This window comes from Populus alba, chromosome 16 (genome assembly GCF_005239225.2).
Source record: "Populus alba chromosome 16, ASM523922v2, whole genome shotgun sequence".
Classification (NCBI taxonomy): domain Eukaryota; kingdom Viridiplantae; phylum Streptophyta; class Magnoliopsida; order Malpighiales; family Salicaceae; genus Populus; species Populus alba.
This window is the reverse complement of record NC_133299.1, coordinates 14,928,789-14,953,233: the sequence shown is the minus strand read 5'-3', so window position 1 is coordinate 14,953,233 and position 24,445 is coordinate 14,928,789. Positions and strand designations below refer to the sequence as shown.

The following is a 24,445-nucleotide window of genomic DNA, read 5'->3' as shown; positions in this document are numbered from 1 at the left end:
GAAGCTTTGTTGCGATCAAGAACATTTCAAAAATTAAATTTTTTTTTCTCCACCGGTTTACGAGTCGTGAAAAGTAATTGTTTTTTTTTTTAGAGTTGTGAAATTTTCTTCGTTCTTTTATTCTCTTTTCCTTGCGATTTACGAGTTGACGGGATTAGAAAAACACCAACAACCATAGACTATAGAGCAAACCAAACACCCAAGCAGCTTACCTTAGGTAGGACGTATTAGGGGTGCTAGTACCTTCCCTTTACGCAACCAGTCCCTTGCCTTAGAATCTCTGAAAGACCAGTTAGGGTTCCTAGTGACCAAATACTAGGTGGCGACTCCAAAGAACCAAATCATCAGAACACAACGAAAATCGCCAACCGATGTCGTGCCTTCTTTATTTATAATTTTTTGAGGGGGTGTGACAGTGACAATGTTGGGCACCAAACACATCTCAGCAGCCTTTATAGGATCATATAGTCGAATTCCCTCCAATGCTCTCAACCTTTGCTCTAAGGCAACTAATTTGTTCATACCATCTTCTTTTACCCTCTTGCCCTTTTGAGATTCCTTCTCCGTAGAATCAATGGTAAATGACATTCTTGTGGGGTATGTTGGTTGAAAACGCATGGCTTGTTGAAAATCAGATGACAACCCATTTGCCCCCAGATTCTGTGGATTGAAGGGATTCACGAGCATAGGTTCAGGCTGAGCTGTCAGTGTTGCTTTTCCAGATTTATCTCTTAAGGCCTGCTCAAGTAGACTAGTAAGCCTTACAACTTCTTCTTTAAGATTGTCCATCTTTTTTTGATGTTGGGCTTCTAACTGGGCTCTTTCTTCGTTTTTTATTTGTCTTTTTTCTCGAACGAGTGTTATAGATGAGTTTTAATGGGGAACCTATATTTCAACCTGCTAAATCATGCAATTATGCAGAAATGTTGATTAATAAAAAAATACATATGAAATGCAAACTTGCCCTTCACAGGGTGACAACCTAGTAGGAAGATCCTAATTGTTGAGTGCATCAAGGGGTTGGTCATTATCTAGTTTCAAAGGGTCTCTTGCATGCTCAGTGATCGTCCTCGAAAGGTCGATATGAGGCTTACAAGTAGTGTGAAGATAGAGACCCTAAGTAATATCAATTTGGCATATCAACCACTTCCAAGTAAACAATCAAGCAAGAGTTTAATGGTTTCACGAGTCTTGCCCAGGCTAAAGCCATTGGGGTACCGTTACTCCCCCACTTATCCTAGGATGTAAAGTTTGTGCTTTCAAAGTGATGCATGACAACATAAACAAGGATGCATGCTAAAGCAATAAATGCAAGAAAAAAAAAAAAAAAAAACACAATAAAGAAAATAACAATAATAAGAGAGAAAAGACAAAGCTTAATCCTAAGGTCCCCAGTGAAGTCGCCATTATGTCGTACTCGACATCGCGGTGACCTTAAAAATAATTTTGACGTGTCAAAAAGAACAGATTTCTAGCATCTTGTTTTTTTAGGAAAAATATCTTATTTAAGGAGTCACCACCTAGTATTATGATCACTAAGAACCCTAATTGGTTAACAGAGATTCTATAGTACGGGACTGGTTACATAAAAGGGAATATATTATCACCCCTTAAACGTTCTGCTTGAGGCAGACTGCATTGCTAATTTTGTCTTAAATTGCTAAACATTTATTCGCTTATGCTATGATGATTTGTTTATAATATTCCTGACTCTGGCGCCAGTGAATATTCGATCTCGGATAATTCCAAAAAACTTATAAATTCTTCAATTTAAGCCATTGATTGGATTAATTAGATTAATTTCAAAGTTTAATTAGACCCAAAAAACTTTCAATCATGTTACCCTTAACACAAATTTTAATTCATTCATCATTTATTTTATTTTACTTGTTTTTCATCATTATTATCATTTTTTATCCTTTTCAGTAAATAAATAATAATATAATTAAAATAAAAAAGGTCAAATTTTGGGTTACGACACACATTACACCAAATATATTTGGCTTTATCCATGAATTGTCATAACCCAAATTTTGACCATTTTATTTTAATTATTATTATTATTTTATTTACTGAAAAGGATAAAAAAAGATGAAAAAAATAATAAATGATGAAAAAACAAGTAAAATGAAATAAATGGAGAATGAATTAAAATTTAGGTTAAGGGCAACATGATTGGAAATTTTGGGGTTTAATTAAACTTTGAAATTAATCTAATTAAGCTTGGAATTAATTTAATTAATCCAATTAAGGGTTTAATTAGAGAATTGATAAATTTTAAGACTTATTTGAGCTTGGAATTAATTTATTCAAGGACTTAATTGAAAACAACATCAAAGTATAGGGCTGATTCTGGTCACATTTGCAAGAAATTAAAACCCAAGGAACAATGTGTAAATGGCGCTGAGATGCAGGGGTTCGATTACAATTTACCCAAGGACTAGACTGCAAAAATTCAAAATGTCAAGGATCAAAACGCAAATGGCCATTAACATTAGCAATGTTCATCTTCTTCACCCGAACACAAGAAGAAAACGCATGTCTTTATTGCATTAAAATCCATGCAACCGCATGGCATTCTCTGGTTATAAAAACCAGAGAAGGAGAACCGGTGTGAGGCTAAAGAGTGGGGAGATGAGAAAATAAACAGACTTTCGTTCCTCTGTTTCTTCTCAAGGAAACAGAGGAGGTTAAAAAAAAAAGCAACGAACCAGGGGAAAAGAGCAGAACTGGAGGAGAGGAAGAAGAAGACAGGAGAGGAAGAGAAACCGGGGAGAAAAGGGGAGAAGACGCAAAAGACTAAAAAACAGGGCAGAACCGAGGGACCAATGGAGAGCATGAACGACACGTAGACGAGGATCAGCCCCACCATCATCTTTAACCCTTCATCTCAAAACTAAAGGTGACAGAATCTAAAACCAGGAGCAAAGGAGACATAAACTCAGCCCATCGGATGAAAGCGCAGAGACGAGAACCGACGTTGACCATCGTCTTCACAGTCTTCAGCAACCAGCCTCCAGAACCAGAGGCAGTAGAACAAAGAGTCGCAAAAGAAAGGGGACAACACTAAGAACGTGGTAGAACCAGCGATAGAGGATGGAAGACGAAGAAGAAGAAGTAGAGGACAGAGAGAAAAGTGATATAGAGAGGGACAGAAGGAGAAGGAAACCAGAAATTAAAAAAAAAAAAAAAAAAGGCAGGGAGAAAGAAGACCAGAAAAAGGAACAAAACAAACGCAGGAGGAGAAAGTAGCATTAATCGGCCGGCCCTCCATTACTGTCATCACATCTTCAAGTGCAGTGCCAGGTAAGTTGCTCTTTCCCTCTGTTCATTTTAATTACATGCTCTTGTAGAAAAAATAAAAATCAATGGCCAGCCGGGTCAAGCCTGTGACCCGGCTAGGCCTGCTGGGTCCAGCCCAGCCATGTGGGCTAAGCTGGGCCTAGCCCAAAAAATAAAAAATAAAAAAAGTAGAAAAAATAAAAAATAAAAATTATGTATGCATGAATAAAAATAATTTAAATTTATTGGTTTATTCACTGACGTCAAAATCAAGAATAAAAATACCAATTTAAATTTATATTATTTTTAGATGAGAAAATAAACAGACTTTCGTTCCTCTGTTTCTTCTCAAGGAAACAGAGGAGGTTAAAGAAAAAAAGCAACGAACCAGGGGAAAAGAGCAGAACCGGAGGAGAGGAAGGGAAACCGGGGAGAAAAGGGGAGAAGACGCAAGAGACTAAAAAACAGGGCAGAACCGAGGGACCAATGGAGAGCATGAACGACACGTAGACGAGGATCAGCCCCAGTATTGTCTTTAACCCTTCATCTCAAAACTAAAGGTGACAGAATCTAAAACCAGGAGCAAAGGAGACGCAAACTCAGCCCATCGGATGAAAGCGTAGAGACGAGAACCGACGTTGACCATCGTCTTCACAGTCTTCAGCAACCAGCCTCCAGAACTAGAGGCAGTAGAACAAAGAATCGCAAAAGAAAGGGGACGACACTGAGAACGTGGTAGAACCAGCGACAGAGGATGGAAGACGAAGAAGAAGAAGTAGAGGACAGAGAGAGAAGTGATATAGAGAGGGATAGAAGGAGAAGGAAACCAGAAATTAAAAAAAAAATAAAAAAGGTAGGGAGAAAGAAGACCAGAAAAAGGAACAAAACAAACGCAGGAGGAGAAAGTAGCATTAATCGGCCGGCCCTCCATTACTGTCATCACATCTTCAAGTGCAGTACCAGGTAAGTTGCTCTTTCCCTCCGTTCATTTTAATTACATGCTCTTGTAGAAAAAATAAAAATCAATGGTCAGCCGGGTCAAGCCTGTGACTCGGCTAGGCCTGCTGGGTCCAGCCTAACTATGTGGGCTAAGCTGGCCTTAGCCCGAAAAAAAAATAGAAAAATAAAAAAAAGTAGAAAAAAATAAAAAATAAAAAATATGTATGCATGAATAAAAATAATTTAAATTTATTGGTTTATTCACTGACGCCAAAGTCAGGAATAAAAATACCGGTTTAAATTTATATTATTTTTATTTGTTGTATTTTATTTTATTTAGCTAGAAAAATAAAAAATATATATATGTGCATGCGTAGAAAATAAATTTATTTTTATTTATTTATTCACTGGCGCTAAAAGTATGGAATAAAAATATTGATCTAATTTATTTTATAGCTACGTAATATTTACCAACGCCAGAGTTGATGATATTTGTAGTTGAATATTCACTGACACCAGAGTTAGGAATATTATAAACAAATTATCATAGCATAAGCGAATAAATGTTTAGCAATCGAAGACAAAACCAACAATGCAGTTTGCCTTACACAGAACATTTAAGGGGTGATAATATCTTTCCTTTTATGTAACCAGTCCTGAACTATAGAATCTTTGTTGACCAGTTAGGGTTTCTAGTGACCATAATACTAGGTGACAACTCCTCAAATAAGACCTTTTCCCCTAAAAGAACAAGAAGCCAGAAATTTGTTCTTTTTCCATAACCAAGAATTATTTTTAGGGCCGCCGCGATGTCGAGTGCGACATGACTCATAAATCTATTGTTCAAACTATTTTTCCCCAATTTCGCAATCTTGTGGAAAATCATTTCAGCAAAAAAATAAAAAGTCTCTATTCTAATAATAGTGGGGAATATGTTGGTCTCAAAAATTATCTTTCAATTCATGGCATTAGTCACTACACTACTGCTCCTTACACTTCTCAACAAAATGGTTTGTCTAAAAGGCGACATCACCATCTAGTTGAAACTGGTCTTACCTTGCTCACCGATGCTCACATGCCTCTAAATTATTGGCCCTACGCATTTTAAACTGCTGCCTATCTTATCAATTGCATGCCCATTGCCACCTTGAATAATCAGTCTCCATTTGAAAAATTATTCAATCAAAGACCCAACTATCTCAAACTCAAACAATTTGGTCATCTCTGTTATCCATTAACCCAACCATACAATAAATACAAACTTGAGCCGAAATCAAAATCATGCATATTCATGGGTTACAGCTTATCCCAAAATGCTTATTTGTGCTTTAAGCAATCTACCAAAAAAATCTTCACATCCTACCACGTTATTTTTCATGAAAGCACTTTTCCCTTTCAACAACCCAGTCACAACAATACTCTTTCTTCTCCATCAGTTGAGCAATGCTCTTCTGTGCCAATCTCATTATCAAAGCTACCGTTTGATTCACCTAGTCCTAGCACTTCTCTGGATGTTGGTACTGAAGTCTTGCAATCGTTTGAGCGTGGGTCGTCCTCTGCACCATCTCCTCTCCAGGTAAGTACTTCCACTTCACCTCTGCTTTTAAATCTAAGTCCTTCCCTAGAATTATCTACTTCCATTGTCCCTGAAAATGCTACTGTGAGAATGCATCGTATGACTACTAGGTCCACGAATGACATTTAACTAAAAAAAATAAAAAATTTTCCTGAAAATTAAACTAAATTTTTTATTTATTGAAAAGTATTTTTCGTTAACCAACTTTTCTAATAATAAACAAACATAGAAAAGTTTGGAAAATATTTTTTAGAAAAAAATAACAGGCCTTAATTACTTACTAAAATCCTAAACTCGTCAAATTAAGAAAATAAATAAATCTTTAACCATGGAAATGCTCATTGAAATTATCTATAGTTAATTGTGAAATATTAGACAATCAAAAGGGTGTGCATTTAATATATGCAAAATGCAACAGGACACAGATGGCACTGGTTTACATCCACCTCAAAATATCCCCGCAAATGTTCAATATTGTAGTGTATATTAAATTATTATTTTTGTCTGCTCTCCCCTTAATTTATTGAAGCAGAGGACAAGATGCTAGCTAGCACTTCCTAAAATCATTTACACACAAAAAACAAAAATAATAATTACTACGTACATTATTACTTGTATATATTGTATTCAAAATAAGGCCACTAAAATCATGTTTTTTAAGGAGCATTTCCTCTTCCTGATCAACTAGCATATCGGCACCATGTTTTTTAAGGTTAACATGCCTTGATATATATATATATATATATATATATATAATATATATATATATATATATATATATATATATGCGCTCTCATCCATCACATAATTATAACCGAGAAATAAGGTTTTTTTTTTGTATAATTTATGAGGTATTAATTACAACAGAGTGTTTTTAACTAGCTGAAAAAGCTCGAGTCGAATCGGTATAGGACAGGGGGAAGCACCCTCAATATTTGATGCAAAAATCATATAATTATTCTTGTCCCGATACGATTCATTCACGTTCCTACATGGTAGGGTAGAAGTCCATATAATATGCCAAATACAGTTTATGGCTACAGAGAAAAGGATGCCGTACGTATGGCGTCTACTACTTTTTCTCGAGGAGGAAAAATATATTGCACACATATTTCTCATGAATAACATAACTTATTAAAAACTACATTACATAAACTTAGGTACTTGATGTGGATCAAATCACATGAATCCATCACAACAGTAAGAAATATATATTCAAAAAAAAAAGTTGATGATAATAATCAAGGGGCTCATGCTCTTGATATCTTAAGATTGTAATAAGAAGAAGCAAGCGCGCTCGCGCATATATATATATATTATATATATATATATATGGAAATCATTGCAGTAACCTCTGGATGAATTAATTATGAACCTTGATATGGAATCAGGTTGATAGCTCCAAGGCTCCGATCAATGGCAGCAATTCAGGCCAGGCATATTTTAGGAACAGTGCAGATGCTGCAGTGAGCCTATATTTCTATACCGGTTGCTGGGCAGTCTTGTGCTCCAAGGATTGATGCATCAGATACCCGTCTCTAATCTGACGTTTGAAGTCAGGACTAACGGAAACATTGCTCAGCGAGACAAGCTCCGGCTGCCTGACTTTTGAGGCATCCCTCAGTCGCTTTGCACACACAAAGTAGAGAATAAACAGAAGACATAAAGGGAAAAGCAAGAGCAGCACTAGCATCGTAATCTGACCGTGGATAGCAAAGTTCCGGTCACTTGACACAGGAAGCTCATCCTTCTGAGTGTGAACATCAGGGGCCAATGTAAGTACTGATGGTAATGAGCTAGCATTAGCCATGGAAATTATCCCTAGTGACCTTACTTGCTCGCTGACTGTGAGCTGTAGTGGGCTAGCTAGAGAGAAGGTTAAGGGTCTCAATTTGCTGGGATGTTGCCAAGAAAAAAGAGGAATGACTTGTTATGGGTGGGACGGTGACAAGGAAATAGAGGAGGCTGAGCTGCCAATGATTTTTGTAATATTGAAATATGGCCCTTTTTAGACTGTTCATGAGTTGTAGATAAGCATCTTTGCTCTCTATCACATGTAAGAAATCAGTTTGTGATTAATTGATAATTATGGGAAAAAGAAAAGACATTGATCGTGCTATCTATATCGAAGTCTTACGTGTCAAATTGCTGTTCCCTTATTGATAATATTGAGGTCACGATCAATTAGGTTTGCCTAACATTCTTTTTTTATATAATGATTAATTAATTTATTAATGAAAATAGTCCATCAGATAATAAATTAAAAATAAAAAAATTAACCCAAATCCAATTATAATATATCAGTAACATCAGAATTTAAATTTTATTATTTCTTGCACGCTTCCTATATGTGTTTGTTCGAATGTCTAAATAAGTTTATATATATATATAAACCAGGGTCTATGGCGGATGCACAGCAACATTTAGCTATTGTGATTTTTCTTTCTAGTACTAGCGGGTCACATCGATCCGGAAAAGAAAAATTCCACTTCTTAATAATTCACCGTCAACTTCCTTTCATAACATCCTACCTCCACGAAAGTCGAAATCTCACCGGCTTCTTGAAAAAAAAAATGTCTTGAACCATCAGACGACGGCGGCGCATTTGCCCGTCCAGATTATCATTTCAGAAATGCTCGAATACCATCTTCAAATTACTTATCTTTTTGTTAGGCAAGAGACAGGACAGAATACTATACTGGTTGGGGGTCCCCAGAAACGATACAGGAAGATGTCTAGCTCTAGCCCCCTGGCCCAAGTGGGCAAATTAGTGATAGGACAATTATGAACCTTCTCTTAAAATATTTTTTCTACAATTGTTTTTTTTTAAGACATTTTTGTGCAATTTCTATAGCAGTTTTAAGTAATAACACTATAATCATAGTCTAGAGATATTCTTAAATCAATTTTTATACATCAAGACTAAATCTCTTTCTAACTTGTAAAATTTTGAATAAAACTATGTATTTGGATTGAAGCATTGATAAAATAAAAAGGTATTTTTTTCAATGTCATCGTAAGTTTATAATTTTGACCGATAGTGTAAGAGTATTTGTATTAAAAGTAGATTTATATATATATATTTTTTAGATTAAATAAGTATTCAGATTAGCTTGCATATACCTCAACTAATTTCACGAGTCCTGAAGTTAACGACCATATAAATATTGATAGTGTGAGAGTAAATCCACTTTAATGTTAAGACTTTAAGAATAGATCATATATAATTTTCATTTTAGATTAAATAAGTGTTTGGATTAACTTGCACGTACTTCAACTAATCTCACGAGCTCTGAAGTTAATGTTTATGTAAGTCTCCTATAACTTTAAAATTTATAAAACTCAAATTGATAATATCTAGAAATCAAACTTTAAAACCTGACCGGTTAAACAACATCCTTAAATAATTCTCAAAATTAATATTATATAATTTTTTTATCAGGCAACGAAGAGAGGTGGAATCCAATGAATGCAGTGCCACAGTACTCTAGATATTTCTTTATGAAGTTCAATTTTTCTGGCGATGGAGAGTGGTGACTTCTACGAGGAGCCAATCGAGTACTTGATTGGAGGTAAAGTGATGATGCATGGTAGGGTTTGGGATCCGTGATGAGTTCTTCGAGGGCATTGTGACAGTCATTCTTCGTAGGCATACCTCTGAATTCTGATCACATCAATCGTTTTCCTCTGGCAGCTTCTTGCACTGTCTGCATGCAGGGGAGGCAGCTTCTCATTCTGATCACATATTTATTACTACTAGGTTATCCTCCTCCAGTTCATTATGGAAAAGAAAAATAAACTAAAATAACTTAGGTGGCTATGCAAGTAGTTCTCATTAGTTAATTATAGATCCGTCGAAACCGGGTTAAATAAATAATCTTGTGGGAATATTTAATCCACTCATTTTTAAAATTTAAAACTACTGTTGAAAATTATTTTCCAATAAAAACACTTTAACATAAAACATTGACTTGATTAAAGTAAATTAATGGTGAATAAAAATTTGAATTTAAAAAATCATTTATTAGCATGTTTTGTATGTCCAAAAACTATCAATTCTACATTGAAATATTAAAATATTTTCTTATAATCTATATAGTGATGAGAAGATAAAGAGCTAAAGATGTGGCTTGGACCTTGGGCTAAGTCTTGAGTTCTATATTTGGGCCTAGATTTGGGTTTCTTTGCAAAATAATTGTTGGGCTAATAATGAATTAATTCCAGCCATCTATTTATTTTAGGTTTGAGTTTAAGTTTGCAATAAGATGATTTTTTTTGGCTTATAAGAAACTATTTTTTTGCTAGCCCAATTTTTTATTTGTCCAGGGCATGAATAAAAAGTTTAAACAATTTTCCTTTTTAACTTGAACATATTTTGTTTATACAAAAACATTATATTTAAAAAAAAAATTATGGGGTTAATTTTGTTTTATTGTGGATAATTAAAGCTGATAAATCACAAGAATCAATATTTATACAAAAAATATTAATCATTAATAACAACAACAACTAATATAAAAAAAATAGCATATTTTCATCTATTTTAAATTTAAAGTACTTCAACAAATAATTATTATTATGTTTATGCAAATTAATTCAAGCATGTTTGTTTTGTTTTAAAATTTTAGTGTCATTTTATATTTATGGTATATACACGATTATAAATTTATGGTATTTACATGCTTTTTTATATAATTAAACTAAATAAACAACTAATGTAAATTAACATTAAGTTGTATCATTCAAATCTGTAGTAATTTTTACAACATGAAGTGCATCACAATTTCTTTGGATGCTCGTTCATTTTCATGCTTTTAATATTCTATTCTCTTCCATTCCGGTCCAAGGAATATGCTTATACATCTCACCATTATACTAATATGAATCATGCTGATCCTAGCTAGATATTATTAAATATTCTATTCCTTTTCTTTTCTTTTCTTTTTTAATTTCCACTCTAGATATATATTTTTCCATTTATTCATAACATAACAGGTCATGATATTTTGTCATCTAAGTTTTCATACTTCTATAGACATTAATATCAAATGATTTAATTAGAGGCCCGATATTTTATCATGAACTAACAAGTAAATAAAGTGTTCTTGAGCTTGTCAATACTTTTTTTTTTTTTTTTTACATAATATTTTGAATTCTAGTTTAAAATAGTTTTAATAATAAACTGGTTCATCAATAATATCTCGATTATTCTAGATAAAAATGACGCAACCCTAAAACTTCTTTATAATGATAAAAGACAATTAATTGCATAGTATAACCGAAGCTCTACCCTACATGTGTTCGACTTGGGTATATATGCCCCGTAATGATTCTTCTACACGGTGGCTAAAGGGTTGCTAGAGGATATGTTCCTTACTTGACACCTAAAGTTATATCACTTTAATAAATAAAAATTCTGTAAATTTCTTTATGTTTTCCGATCCATGGCTCAGCTCAATGTACGAAAATATGTAAAACCAAGAAGAAGAATGGGAATGATTCTCCTAAACAAGATATTGTCGTGTTCTCTATATATATATATCTCACATAACAAGATCACTTGTCAAAAATCAAATCATAATTAGCATTTGCATTACTGTGCCCTCTACGTGCATGGAAGACGCTGGCTTCAAAAAGGGCATGTTCTGTGGCAGCCAAACGCTACAAAAAATTGCAGAGCAGCTCCAATTTCTTACTCCACCTAGAGTGACTACCATGGAAGTAGAGCACTTTGATGATAATATAGGTTCAAAGCTTGAGATCATGGAGTCTGTAGCAGTAGAAAATGATGAGTTTTGCTTGGTGAATAGGAGGAAGAAGAGAGCGGCTGTCTTGATCTGCCTCTTTGAAGGCAATGAAGGCGAGCTACGTGTTATCCTTACCAAGAGATCTATGAAGTTGTCTTCTCATCCAGGTAATTAAATCAAATGTATAGAATGGATTGAAAACTTCAAGTATTTTGAGTTTTTTATAAATTATAAGTTGTAATTTACACTTGGTAAGCATTATTTTTCACAAAGATTTTCCCAGCTGCAACACCACCCCATCATTAGGGAGCAAATAGGGCTGAAATAGATTATCGAATGCCAAAATTTAATGGGTTTGTCTAATTATAGCGGGATACTACTGGTGTGTCTCTCTCACAAGAGGATTCGAACAATAAAAGAATTCAACTACTAAGGGGAAAAGAATTATAGCTTGTGGTTGTTTTTTTGAATAAATTTTTGTATCAAAATACATGTTAATAATATTTTATTTATTTTAAAAAAATTATTTTTGACATCGACACATTAAAATATTTGAAAGCACTAAAAACATTTTAATTTAAAGTTAATAAAAAAAATTTATTTTTTTTAAAAATACTTTTAGAAATCAGAAACAAACAAGCTGATTCACCAAAATTATATCTATAGTGACTGATTATATATATATGGTGATTAAGGATCATGATGGGGAAGCTCATCAACACCAAGATTATATATATGGTGACTGATTTTCTCCAGCACAAATGATTTCCCAACAAGAATTCCCAAAAAAAAAAATGCTTAAAATAGATATGGTAATTAATGAAATTAAAAAAATTAAAATTGACTTAGGTTAATTACAAGTACTGCTACATAAAATTGGTTGCTGAGTGGATTAATTCTCTTCAGTTGAAATCTCACTTCATTTAGCTTCTTACACACACTTCAACAAGATAGAATCAAGTGACAATTATTCGATAATTATGTCACCATTTTAAGTAAACGTAATTAGAAATACAAGTTATAGTAGAATTTCAAGTGATTATTTTTATTATACATGTTTAGCTGCATTTATTTAACTTTGAAGTACATTATATTAGTTTTAGTTGGAATTATGATATAACTTCAAATGTTAAATTTTATATCTAATATTGGGAAAAACATATCACAATTTCCACAAAAATTAAGACAAATGATACTAAAATATATAATGATGACAATTATGAAATAGTATTATAATGTGTATCTACCATGTCATTTATTTTTGTAGTTTTATTTTTAGACAAATTACACTAAAAAATAATTTATTTTAGTTACAGTGATTTAATTTAATCACTTTTATGATTTTGCCTACTTCCCTATCTCACTAAATATTGTTAGAGAATAATATAAATCATATCCTAAGACTTCATCTAACAGTTTAAGCTATCAGAGTCTTGATGATCAAGTGGTCACAAGTATATATATGACCATTCTTATTTCTTTGATAAAAATTAAGCACAAGGTAAAATGGATATTTGTAAGTTTCAAACCTAAAGGGTTTTCACTTAAGGGGGTATGTTAGAGAATAATATAAATTATATTTTAGGACCTTACCTAATAATTTAAGTTATTAGATTGAGATGGTTCTTAATAAATACAAGTTCTGGCAACAGAAGTAAAGTACAAAAGAGCTAAACATTAGCAAACTATAAAATGACAGAAGAGGTAAAACATTCAACATTCAGGTTCCTGATAGAATTTCACTCACATGTGCTCCCTGATAGAATTCTTAGCTGAGCAATTTCACACAGTTCTCAGTTTGTAACAGTAGAACATTTTCTAAAATTGATTTTTGGTCAAAAAGCAACCAAGGGACTCCTAAATTATTATTATTATTTGCAAGAAGCAGGAGATGTAGCATTGCCGGGTGGGAAGATGGAAGAAGGAGATGCAGATGACTCTGCAACTGCATTAAGGGAAGCCATGGAAGAGATAGGTTTGGATCCTCATCTTGTTCAAGTTGTTGCAAACTTAGAGCCCTTTATTTCCCAGGTATGTGTGTGTGTGTGTGTGTGTGTAGTAATGTTTAATTTCCTCTTGGAAATTTATATGACTCAAACCATCTGATGATCCTCCATGTTTTTCATGCAGCACCAGCTGAAGGTTGTTCCTGTGGTAGGGCTACTAGCCAGGGTAGAAGACTTCAAGCCTGTGCTAAATACTAACGAAGTTGACACTCTTTTTGATGTCCCGTTGGAAATGTTTCTCAAGGTTTTCAGACCCCTCCATACCTCAATCTTTTATTTTTCAAAAGTTGCGTGCATGTCAAACACATAATCACTACTAGAAAGTAGCAAAACGTAGAAGAAACAAGAAATATTTCATCGTTGTTTGAAAATATATCGTTGATAATTTATTTTATATTAAGAATATAATCATCTATAGATTTTCAGATTAAATTAGCATGCCAAACCAAAAAAATTGACGAGGGGGTGACAAATGTGGAAGTCTCGGGGGCTGTGGTGAGTGGTCTCGAGTAAAAGAGTCGGTGTAGCTCAAGATGGAGGTGATTGGTTTTTTGGTTTAGGGATGGTGGACATTTTAAGTGTTGATGGGTGTATGTTTTTTACTGTGGGTTTGTGATGGTGAGACTGTTGGACATGGTGGATGGCTAAACTGGGATAAAAAAAGGAGCAACGGGAGGAGGAAGATAAACAATAACTTGACTTTATGATTTTGGAGATATGAGCTGTTAGAGAATAATATAAAACATATCCTGAAACTTCACTTAACAGCTCAAGTTATTGGGTTGAAATGGTTCTTTGATATGGTATCAGAGCCTGGTTTATATTAGGTGTTAAAAAATTATCTGAACCAATAATTTAAACTATTAAATGAGATTATAAGATATAATTTATATTATTCTTTAACATAAATACTTAAATACTGTTTGTGAGAGAAGGAGAACGAGCGGCTACTAGTCTGAATTATTATTTTCTTATGGCTGAGATTTGGGCTGATCGGGTTTTGTTTTCTTTTAATGGAGGCTATTACTGGAAGAGAGGCTGTCGGGGGCGTGATGAAGATGGTGGTGTTGAAGGAGGACGGTGAGGGTTTGTGCCTACTCTTCAGCATTCATGGATCCATGAAACAGGGGCTCCCTCTGGTTTTTTTGCTCCTCCCCTCCAGTTACTCCCTAGTTCTCTCTTGTTGCAGGCTTTTGAAGCCCATCAAAGGCTAGGCTTGTGGGAATAATTTAGGATTTGATTTCGGGTCAAAGGATCAAAGGCTAGGCTTTTGAAGCCCATCAAAGGATAGGTTTGATTGAAGATTTTGGGCTAGAATTATGGGATTTGAGAGATTAAATAGGGAGATTTAAAATCTAGTTTAATAGCTAAGTTTTAGAATCTGGACTAAATTGAATTAATTTGGACTCAATCAATTGAAATGAAATAAATGGGTTGGTTTGAATTTAATTCATTTTCAATTGAGCTGAAATGGAATTAATTGAACTGAATTAATTGGAATGAAAACAAATGGAACTGAAATTAAATTAAATAAAAATTCAAGTGGTCTTATTAATATTTTATCATTTTCATTACAGTCCTTGTCTTTTTAGTTTTTCAAATTCAATTCAATTAAAATATTTAATCTTGAGATTTCTTTAAATTTAAATTATAAATTGAATTAATTGATTTTTTCAATTTCAATTTATTTTTTATTTTCCAAAAATTCCTAATATATATATATATATATATATATATATATATATTGTGCCCCTAATGGAATCAATTTATTCATCCAAATTTAACCATTTGTTTGCAAATTCATCCTTCTTTCATTCTTCATTTTTAAACCAAATTGACTCTTGAGTTCAAATTATTTTTTTCAATTAAACCCTCCATTGATTTCTAACTTGGCTATTTGTTTCAAAATAATCCTTGAAATTCAAATTTCTTTAAATATTAACCAAATTAAGCTTTTTTTCTAAATTTTCTCTTCAATTGAAATCTCAATTGTGTCCCAAAAATTCTCAAATTCAATTTTTGCTTGTGATATTCAATTACTAGTCCAATTTAACCCTAGTTCTACTTTATTATTCTTATTATTATTTATTTTTATTATTTTTTATGATTATTTTTTAACACCTAAAATTGATGAAAATAATAAAATAACTAAATTTTATTGAAAAGATATTTTTTGGATTTTTCTAATCTTTTTCAAAATATATATACAAAATATGAGTTTTCAGAATTTGGGTTATGACAAGTATGAGAGACATATTCATTGAAAAATACTCATTATAACACTTGACCTTTCTTTTAAACCCTAAACATAGTAAATTCAAAACTACCTCGAGCATTACCTCTTATCTGATAATCCTGGTACATGATTACAACCATTAATAGTTAAAGGGGAAGGTAATAAAATTGAGTATTATGGGAGTTAAGAATTATTAAGTACTGTTGACATGGGTTTTAAACCACGCGGTAAATTGTTAATTGGAAAATTTGAGATTCATTCATATATGAGTTTTGGGATGGTAAAAATTGACTATATTACCTACAAGAAATTATTCAATCTATCAATTTATATAAGAGAATAAGAGAAAAAAATTTTAAAAAATAACAGCATGTTAATATTGTACTTATTGAATAAAAGGTCTCAATTCATCATAATTACATTGCATATAATTATGTGCATGTTTGAATTTAATTCCTATCAAGTATCTTCTCCTCACTGCATTTCTGGATAAAAGTCATCCAGGATAGAAAAATATTTGTAAATTCTCACATTGAAGGTATTTTCCCACCATCATCTTAACTTGAAACACAATTGATTCTTTTTCTCAAGTAAGGCTCAAAATAATATAAGATAAATATTAATTGTTTTTAAGGTTGAACAAGTATTTGCATGGAATTAAATAGAGATTGAATAAATGAATGTTTTATTTTTTTAAGAAAAAAAAAATAGAAATTTACCTATGAAGTATATGTAATTTCTAACATCTTGAATGGATACATGGATAGAAACTCCAATTTGTGCCTCAAACAATAAATATATGGAAAAATATTCATTTTAAGCTTCAATTTTTGCCTCAAAAAATAATAGAGGAATATCATCTCAAGTTTATAGATTATTTGAAAAATATTCATTTTAAGCTTCTTCATATGTGTGGCATGCAACTTGTTATAGTATATTTCTAAAAAAAAATGACTAATCTTTATGAGTGCATCTCATATCTATTTTGAAAATAAATCTCTGAAAGTAAATGGAATGGGTGTTAACATCAACACATAGCAATCATGACTCTTCTTTCCATACAATTTTTCATTATTCAAATTCATCAATCTAAATATGTTTGAAGCATATTCATTAGAAAATTCTTAAGTCATTAATAGACAAGTAACTGAGCATTATTGTCTAAAACAAATTGACTTGAGCTTTGCAATTCGTGACTCATCATAAAACAACTCAATATTGTTATGGTGATAAAAAAAAAAAAAAAGATATATTCATTATAGACGTTATGTTGTTCTTTGTCTTCTTTTTCTGGTCCATCACCATGTTAAAATGTCTTCTCTTTCCCATCATAGTATTTGAATAAGAAAACTCTAAAAAATACTTTCTTTTGCCCAATTATGTGTTACATCAAAACCAGAGAACTTCTATTTACTAGATTAAAAATCAAACACAATGCTCTTATATTGTGATACCACATCATATAATTTTTCACCTGACGATACCGATAGTGCAACAATATCCCTTTCAACTATACCAAGAAAGAAGTTCTTTTTATTCTTTCTATACTTATGATCAGTTGATAAGAATCTCTAGTAGCAATATATATATATATATATATATATATATATATATATATATATATATATATATATATATATATATATAAAAAGATATGTTATCATTATTGGTTAAGATGAAGGATTTGTTATTTTTCTTACAGTATAAACAGGCTAATTACTATCGACAATTCCATCTGAAATATTGACACGTTAGATATGCCAACGGAATTAACGAGAGAATATTTGTTCAATTATTCTTATTCTTTGAATTCCACCAATAATTCCATAGGTATTCACCAACAGAAATATCAAAGTGATTTTTCATCGGTAAATATCATTGTAATTTACCAATATTTTTTTTCTGTTGGTATTTGATAGTTTTATTGGAGAATTTCTGTTAGACATCTTCATCTTAATTTGATGAAAATGAGCATATTAGCTGTGTTTCATGGTGCTCAACACTTTCTGTTTTTCCATATAGGAAGAAAATCATCGATGGGAAGAGAAGGAATGGATGGGTTGGAACTATTCTCTCCATCTCTTCGATTTTGAATCCGAGAAAGGAGTTTTTCTCATATGGGGTTTAACAGCAAGCATTCTTATTGAAGCAGCCTCTGTCATCTACCAGCGGTCTCCATGTTTCGAGCATCATCTCCGAGATTTTCAACAATTACAAAAGGCCTTGAACAATAGTGTTGCATGACGATAACCGCATTGATGCATGCATGCGAGAGTATCTTAATTTATTTTTTAATCATGTAATATTTATCAACACTAGAGTTATAAATATTTATAATTGAATATTCATTAGTATCAGAGTCATGAATATTATAAGCAGATTATTTGTAGCATAATTCAATATATTATAAAATCTCTATTGACCAGTTAGGATTTTAACTGATCATAATACTATGTGACGACTTCTTAAATTAAATATTTTTTCCTCTAAGAATAAAAATATAAGATATTTATTTTTTAAAAAAAAAAATTAAAAGTCTTCACAATATTGGATATTGGATGCAACAATATATATTAGCAGATGGAATAGATTTAGTTTGTGTTTGTTGTGTTAACAAGTTTGGTACGTCTATGATTTTTGCAAATTTCAATGTAAGCTATTTTTTATAGAGAAATTATAAATATGATTGATTATAAATAATATTTTTTATTTAAAATCAAAATAATATTGGGTCAGATTTTTTATTTACTCAAAATCTATAATTTGTGGATTACTTGTCCTACATCTTTTCTTTAAAAAAAATTGCACTTTCAATTTAAAGCATTTTGATTTATTTATGAATGCTGTAAAATGAACTCTTATGAATTTCAAAGAGTTGCAACAATTTGATTAGAGATTAAATTGTCATTTTTTTAATAGAATTTTGTAACAATTAAGGGAAATGTGTAAAACAAAAGCTAAGACCATGTCTTAGTCAAAGTAATTTGATTAGATAGTCGTTGTATTTGTCTTGCTATCTAATTCCAACCTTCCTTCCATCCTGATTCCCCAGCATCTCCATCACTGACCAGCAAGAATCTTCATAATTAATTGCTCTTTATAGTTTGTACGCAAAAGCAAAAGACTTGGACATGATTTTTCTAGTCTAAAATCAAAAGTTGTCCTTCCGATTCCCGTTTAGGCCAGGTCTTTTTTCTTTTTTTTTTGCCTGTTTGTTACGTTGTTTTTTTTTTTTTTCAAATTAATTATGGACTTTTAAAAAAAAATCATAATGATGCTAATATGATTCATCTTGATTGATTTGGTAATTATATATGCACAAATTAAATACATTCACTATCTTTGGATATATAAAAAACGTAAATAATAGCACCTATGGATTACTAGCAATTATATTTATTAATTATAAAAACAACCAATCAACCTTTGGTGATCCTGCGATATCTTATAATAATTAACTTTAATTTACCTATAAATAAATAATTATCATGATATTTATAAACATTAAAATTTATGGGTGATTTGAAAAGAAAAAACATTGTACAATTTGAAACTCATTTGTCTTAATGATTTGACTTCTAATGGTGATTAACAACCAATCATATATAATAATTTTCAAATTGTATACATAATACTTAAACATAAATATTCTAATAAATAGTCATAAATATATCATGTTAACTTTTATCTTAATCATGCCTAAGAAGATATAAACAATAATTATTATATATTAGAAATAGACTAAAATGCTAATTATTATAAAATCTCCCTTCCCATACAAGTACTACCTATTATTGGAGAACTTATAATTATTATATATTAGAAATAGACTAAAATGCTAATTATTATAAAATCTCCCTTCCCATACAAGTACTACCATACAAGATCAACACTTTAATCCCTCGACTTAACCACCTGGATTCGACTTCTCAGTTATGCAGTAATTTAGTTTTGTATTTGAATAACCCCTCGTGGACTCATAGAAATATGGTGGCTATAACAATATTATTATTATTATTATTATTATTATTATTATTATTATTATTATTATTATTGCGTGCTAAACGTAATGGTGTTTGAAGTTAAGAATCCTAAGTATAATCCAAGAGCCAAAATTATTTATCTCAACAGCATATAGCATCGTCCTTTTCTGCAATTGTTTCTTTAATTTTATTTGTGTAGCAGGCCTAGCAAATTAGTGAACGATGACTTCATCCACTACAAGTACTCAAATTGAACAATTAACTATTCCAAAAAAAAAAAAAAGCAAACAAACAAACGACTATAAATCAATCAGAAAAAGCCAGAATATATATATGTGTGTGTGTGTGTGATCAACTGGAAGCGTCACAGCCTAGGTTTGGACCACACCAAAGCATTTTATGTGAGTGCAGTAGTAGTTTTTTAAATTTCTAGGTAGGTTTTTTTAAAAAAAAATCCATAATCAATTATAAGAATACAAACAATAATATTCTTTTTATAAATATTCATATACAAAAATCATTATTAAATAGAAAATTATCACCAAAGCTTTTTGTGTGCGTGCAGTAGTAGTTTTTGAAATTTCTAGGTAGGTTTTTTTTAAAAAAAATCCATCGTCAATTAATAAAAATACCTACAAACAATAATATTCTTTTTTATATATATTCATATACAAAAATCATTTTTTAAATAGAAAATTATTTCTCAAAGTTGACCAATAAAGCTTCAGAATGAATATTTTATTCAAACATTTAATAGCTTATTATTTTATTTATGCAAGTCATATCTTATATTAACTTAGCATGGTGGTAAAAGGCTTGAGATCTGCATAGTAGGTCTCAAGTTCGAGTCAGGACGTGCACCTCTTGTAAGAGCCTGGGACAGCTGAGGTTTTACTTAATCACCTGAACCCACAAAGTGCGCTTACAGGGAAGTGGGGTTTCCTCGAATCCAAAAAAAATAAAATTAACTTGTCTTTTTGAAATTGGGAGCTATCATGTTACTATATATCCATGTGTGAATGCATCTACAAGTGGAAATCAGCTAAATGCCATTTGATTTGATGAAAAGTAGTAGATGCTGCTATGATAATGAAACATGACTACATTGCTTGACCTAACCTTATAAAAGCATCAGAGAAATTAAGAAACACGAAGAGACTAACAAAAATATATATTACAGAGAATTGAGGGCTTTTTACTGCAGCAATGGAGGCCTCCGCATATGGACAAGTTTCACCAGCAGTTCCTTCATGGCTAAACAAGGGAGACAATGCATGGCAAATGATAGCATCAATTCTGGTTGCCACCCAGAGCATGCCAGGGCTTGTCATACTTTATGCAAGCATAGTCAAGAAGAAATGGGCTGTAAACTCTGCCTTCATGGCCCTCTACGCCTTCGCTGCTGTCCTCATTTGCTGGGTGCTTTTATGCTACCGAATGGCCTTCGGCGACGAACTCCTCCCGTTCTGGGGCAAGGGTGCTCCGGCTTTAGGCCAAAAGTATCTAATAGCCCAAGCCAGGATCCCTGAAAGTACGTATACACATGAAGATGGAACAAGGGAAACTGTTGAACCTTTGTATCCAATGGCCACACTTGTCTACTTCCAATTTACTTTTGCTGCTATTACCCTAATTTTGCTTGCTGGTTCTGTTCTCGGCCGTATGAATATTAAAGCTTGGATGGCTTTTGTCCCTCTATGGCTCATATTCTCCTACACTGTTGGTGCTTTTAGTCTATGGGGCGGTGGATTTCTTTATCATTGGGGAGTCATTGATTACTCCGGTGGCTATGTTATTCACCTCTCCTCTGGAATTGCAGGGTTGACAGCAGCTTATTGGGTATTTTAAATCATTCCCTTTACTAAATAAATTTTTTTTTGGAGTTTTTAGACTCTATTTTTCACTCTTCCAGCCATGATGCTAACCTGTTGAAAGTGACACAGGTCGGACCGAGGCTAAAAAGTGACAGGGAGAGATTCCCCCCTAACAATGTGTTGCTGATGCTTGCGGGTGCTGGCCTATTGTGGATGGGCTGGTCAGGATTCAATGGCGGTGCACCCTATGCAGCAAATATCGATGCTTCGATGGCGATGTTGAACACTAATGTATGTGCAGCAACAAGTCTGCTTGTATGGACATCTCTGGATGCTGTATACTTTGGCAAGCCGTCGGTGATAGGAGCTGTCCAGGGCATGATGACAGGACTAGTTTGCATCACTCCTGGAGCAGGTTGGTGCTTATTTTGGGTCTGTATCACAGCGATGCTAGCATTACTTTAGTTATTAAATCTATGAATGGTGTTAATCCAGGACTGGTTCAATCTTGGGCGGCTATAGTGATGGGAATACTTTCTGGTAGCATTCCATGGGTGTCTATGATGATATTGCACAAGAAATTTGCCCCGCTTCAAAAGGTATCGTCACTTTCCAATTTTGTTGCTTCTCCTAGAAATGCACGAGTCTAACAAAATTCCAAACTATTCTTACATCTTTTCCCACCTCCAATCTAACGAGAATCTTGGGGTTTTGCCCTAACTAGGATGAGACTTGAGGAAAGAGGGGGGAATTGCAGGTAAGATATGTTAGGTAGTTCCCCAACAGAACTCAAGAGTATGGCCATTCAACTTTTTCATGATTTTTTCCTAAATGGATTAACAAACTTAAATGGAGATGATGATTCTTCAACTCTTGTATGGGTGGATGATGACTTCATGACCAAGTCCTCATCTTGGGCCAAAATATTCTCTTAAAACTTGCAGCATTTTCATTACCAAGTCTTCATTTAATACTTCTTCTATCCTTGTTCTTTGCCTATATAATTCCATTTATCATTCTTATGATTTCACCATCAAAACATATCTGTAAACCTTGAAATTAAGTGATGAATGACTATAACAACACTGTGTCATCCTTTCAAGTATTCGATTGATTTCCCATCCACCTATTTTGGATCTTATTATTCATCCTGAACAATCTGCCTTATCAGGCAGAGTACTCCTGCAACATAATGAAAAACATTAATTACAGTCAAAGATGAGAACATAACTTTGAATACAACTATAATTGAAAAACAAGCAGACAACGTTATCAGAGTCCTGTTTTTTATGTTTGATTGTTAACGTAACAAGGATAATCATGGACTATTTACCGATTAGTATATAACAAAGTCCACAAATAAACTTTTTTCAATTGTGTGGTAAATTTTACAGGTGGATGATACCCTAGGTGTCTTTCACACGCATGCAGTAGCTGGGCTCTTGGGTGGACTTCTAACTGGTCTTTTAGCAGAGCCAGAACTCTGTGACCTTATACTGTCAGTGAATACAAGAGGTGCATTTTATGGTGGAAATGGCGGGATGCAATTCTTGAAGCAAATGGTTGCAGCCCTTTTTGTTATAGGTTGGAACATAGTGTCAACAACGCTAATCCTTCTGTTTATAAGGTTGTTTATACCATTGAGAATGCCGGAGGAGCAACTTGCAATCGGAGATGATGCAGTTCATGGAGAGGAAGCTTATGCTTTATGGGGGTGATGGTGAAAATATGATCCGTCTAAGCACGGCAGGATTACGGAAACAACAGAGTCTCCGTATGTCAATGGTGCAAGAGGTGTAACCATAAATTTGTAAGCTAGATGCCTGCATACACCAGCACACTTGGAGCATTTGATTTCTTTGTATATATATTAGTCCATAGTTTGATTTGTAAGTAGAATTTTGATGTTTCTAAAATTGTGTTGCCTATTTCTAGAGTTGCATAACAGCTTAATTAATGTGAATAGGAGGACAATAACAGATGAACTGGGATGATTTTCAGAGAGAGATTTATTAGTATTTAGTTTATAAAATTAATAATTTTATTTTTTTTTCTAGTTTGTTTAGGACTTTTATTGATTTTACTTTATTTTTAGACTTTCTAGTTTGTTTAGGTTGGCTTTTTAGCTTATTTAAGAAGTTATAAAACCTTTTAGAGAAGTGGACTAATTAGAGTTATTGATTCAGTAAAAAAAATGCAAATTAGAGTTTTATATGACAACGCTATTCAGTTTCAATTTTTTTTTCTAATTTATTATCTTTTTTTGTATGTTTCCATCTATGTTAGTTGGTATAATAATCTAATATCCCTATCATTATTTGTTTGTTGAGTGTTGCTAAGCAATCATGGTTGGAAGAGGTCGTGGAATAGGATTTCTTTGTGTGGGAGGGCACGAGTAGGTTCCCTCCAGGAAAGAGATGTCCACGAAATAATATGATATTTTCTTTAGTTAATTTTATGTTTTTTTATTTTTGTTTTTGTATTCTGTCTTATGAAGTTTTTCTAGTTTTTTTTTCTATTTAAAGGAAATAGTTTTCCTGCAAACCCTTAGGAAAAATTTACAAAATTAACAAGGAAAAATTTTTCTAAGGGATTGAAATGAATATTTTAACTTAGGGGATGATGATAGATGGGTAAAATTAAAATAAATGTGTCTAGAGAATAAGAAAATAATTTCAAGAAATGAGAAAGAAAATAGGGAATAAAAGTTAAAAAGATAACTGCATGAAAACATATTGGTGCAAACTGCGATTAAAAATCGGTAATGTTATCGTGAAACGATAACAAGTTTGTAGATTAAATAAATGATGAAAAAAAATAAAATGATCTCGTCTGCACCACCAATTGGGCCTAATATAAGGT

The 24,445-nt window shown here is 32.5% G+C and overlaps 2 protein-coding genes across 5 annotated transcripts; both read left to right on the top strand.

Moving 5' to 3' along the window:
• Positions 1–11,249: 11,249 nt before the first annotated feature.
• Positions 11,250–18,195, top strand: LOC118048719 (nudix hydrolase 15, mitochondrial). 4 transcript variants are annotated; one of them, XM_073405475.1, is made up of 5 exons: positions 11,250–11,711; positions 13,427–13,575; positions 13,675–13,794; positions 14,570–14,630; positions 17,809–18,013. In XM_073405475.1, the coding sequence occupies exons 1-5, from the start codon at positions 11,411–11,413 to the stop codon at positions 17,877–17,879; spliced, it is 702 nt and encodes a 233-aa protein (XP_073261576.1). In that variant the 5' UTR covers positions 11,250–11,410; the 3' UTR covers positions 17,880–18,013. The 4 variants fall into 4 exon arrangements, with proteins under 4 accessions (XP_073261576.1, XP_034914432.1, XP_034914416.1 ...); XM_035058541.2 differs by having other exon boundaries at positions 14,570–14,711; XM_035058525.2 differs by lacking the exon at positions 14,570–14,630 and having other exon boundaries at positions 17,809–18,195.
• Positions 18,196–20,917: 2,722 nt separating this feature from the next.
• On the top strand, positions 20,918–23,301 carry LOC118048773 (ammonium transporter 2-like). The gene is made up of 4 exons (XM_035058577.2): positions 20,918–21,608; positions 21,713–21,998; positions 22,079–22,182; positions 22,978–23,301. Exons 1-4 carry the CDS (start codon positions 20,976–20,978, stop codon positions 23,299–23,301), a joined length of 1,347 nt encoding a protein of 448 aa, XP_034914468.1. The 5' UTR covers positions 20,918–20,975.
• The last annotated feature ends 1,144 nt before the right edge of the window (positions 23,302–24,445 follow it).

What these genes read in the sequence shown, in the direction of transcription:
- LOC118048719 (XM_035058525.2), top strand. Translation starts at nt 11,411, where the DNA reads ATGGAAGACGCTGGCTTCAAAAAGGGCATGTTCTGTGGCAGCCAAACG. An exon ending in GAAGTTGTCTTCTCATCCAG is followed by an intron (nt 11,712 to 13,426) that starts GTAATTAAATCA and finishes ATTATTTGCAAG; the next exon opens with AAGCAGGAGATGTAGCATTG. An exon ending in TAGAGCCCTTTATTTCCCAG is followed by an intron (nt 13,576 to 13,674) that starts GTATGTGTGTGT and finishes TTTTTCATGCAG; the next exon opens with CACCAGCTGAAGGTTGTTCC.
- LOC118048773 (XM_035058577.2), top strand. Translation starts at nt 20,976, where the DNA reads ATGGAGGCCTCCGCATATGGACAAGTTTCACCAGCAGTTCCTTCATGG. An exon ending in GGTTGACAGCAGCTTATTGG is followed by an intron (nt 21,609 to 21,712) that starts GTATTTTAAATC and finishes AAAGTGACACAG; the next exon opens with GTCGGACCGAGGCTAAAAAG. An exon ending in TTGCATCACTCCTGGAGCAG is followed by an intron (nt 21,999 to 22,078) that starts GTTGGTGCTTAT and finishes GTGTTAATCCAG; the next exon opens with GACTGGTTCAATCTTGGGCG.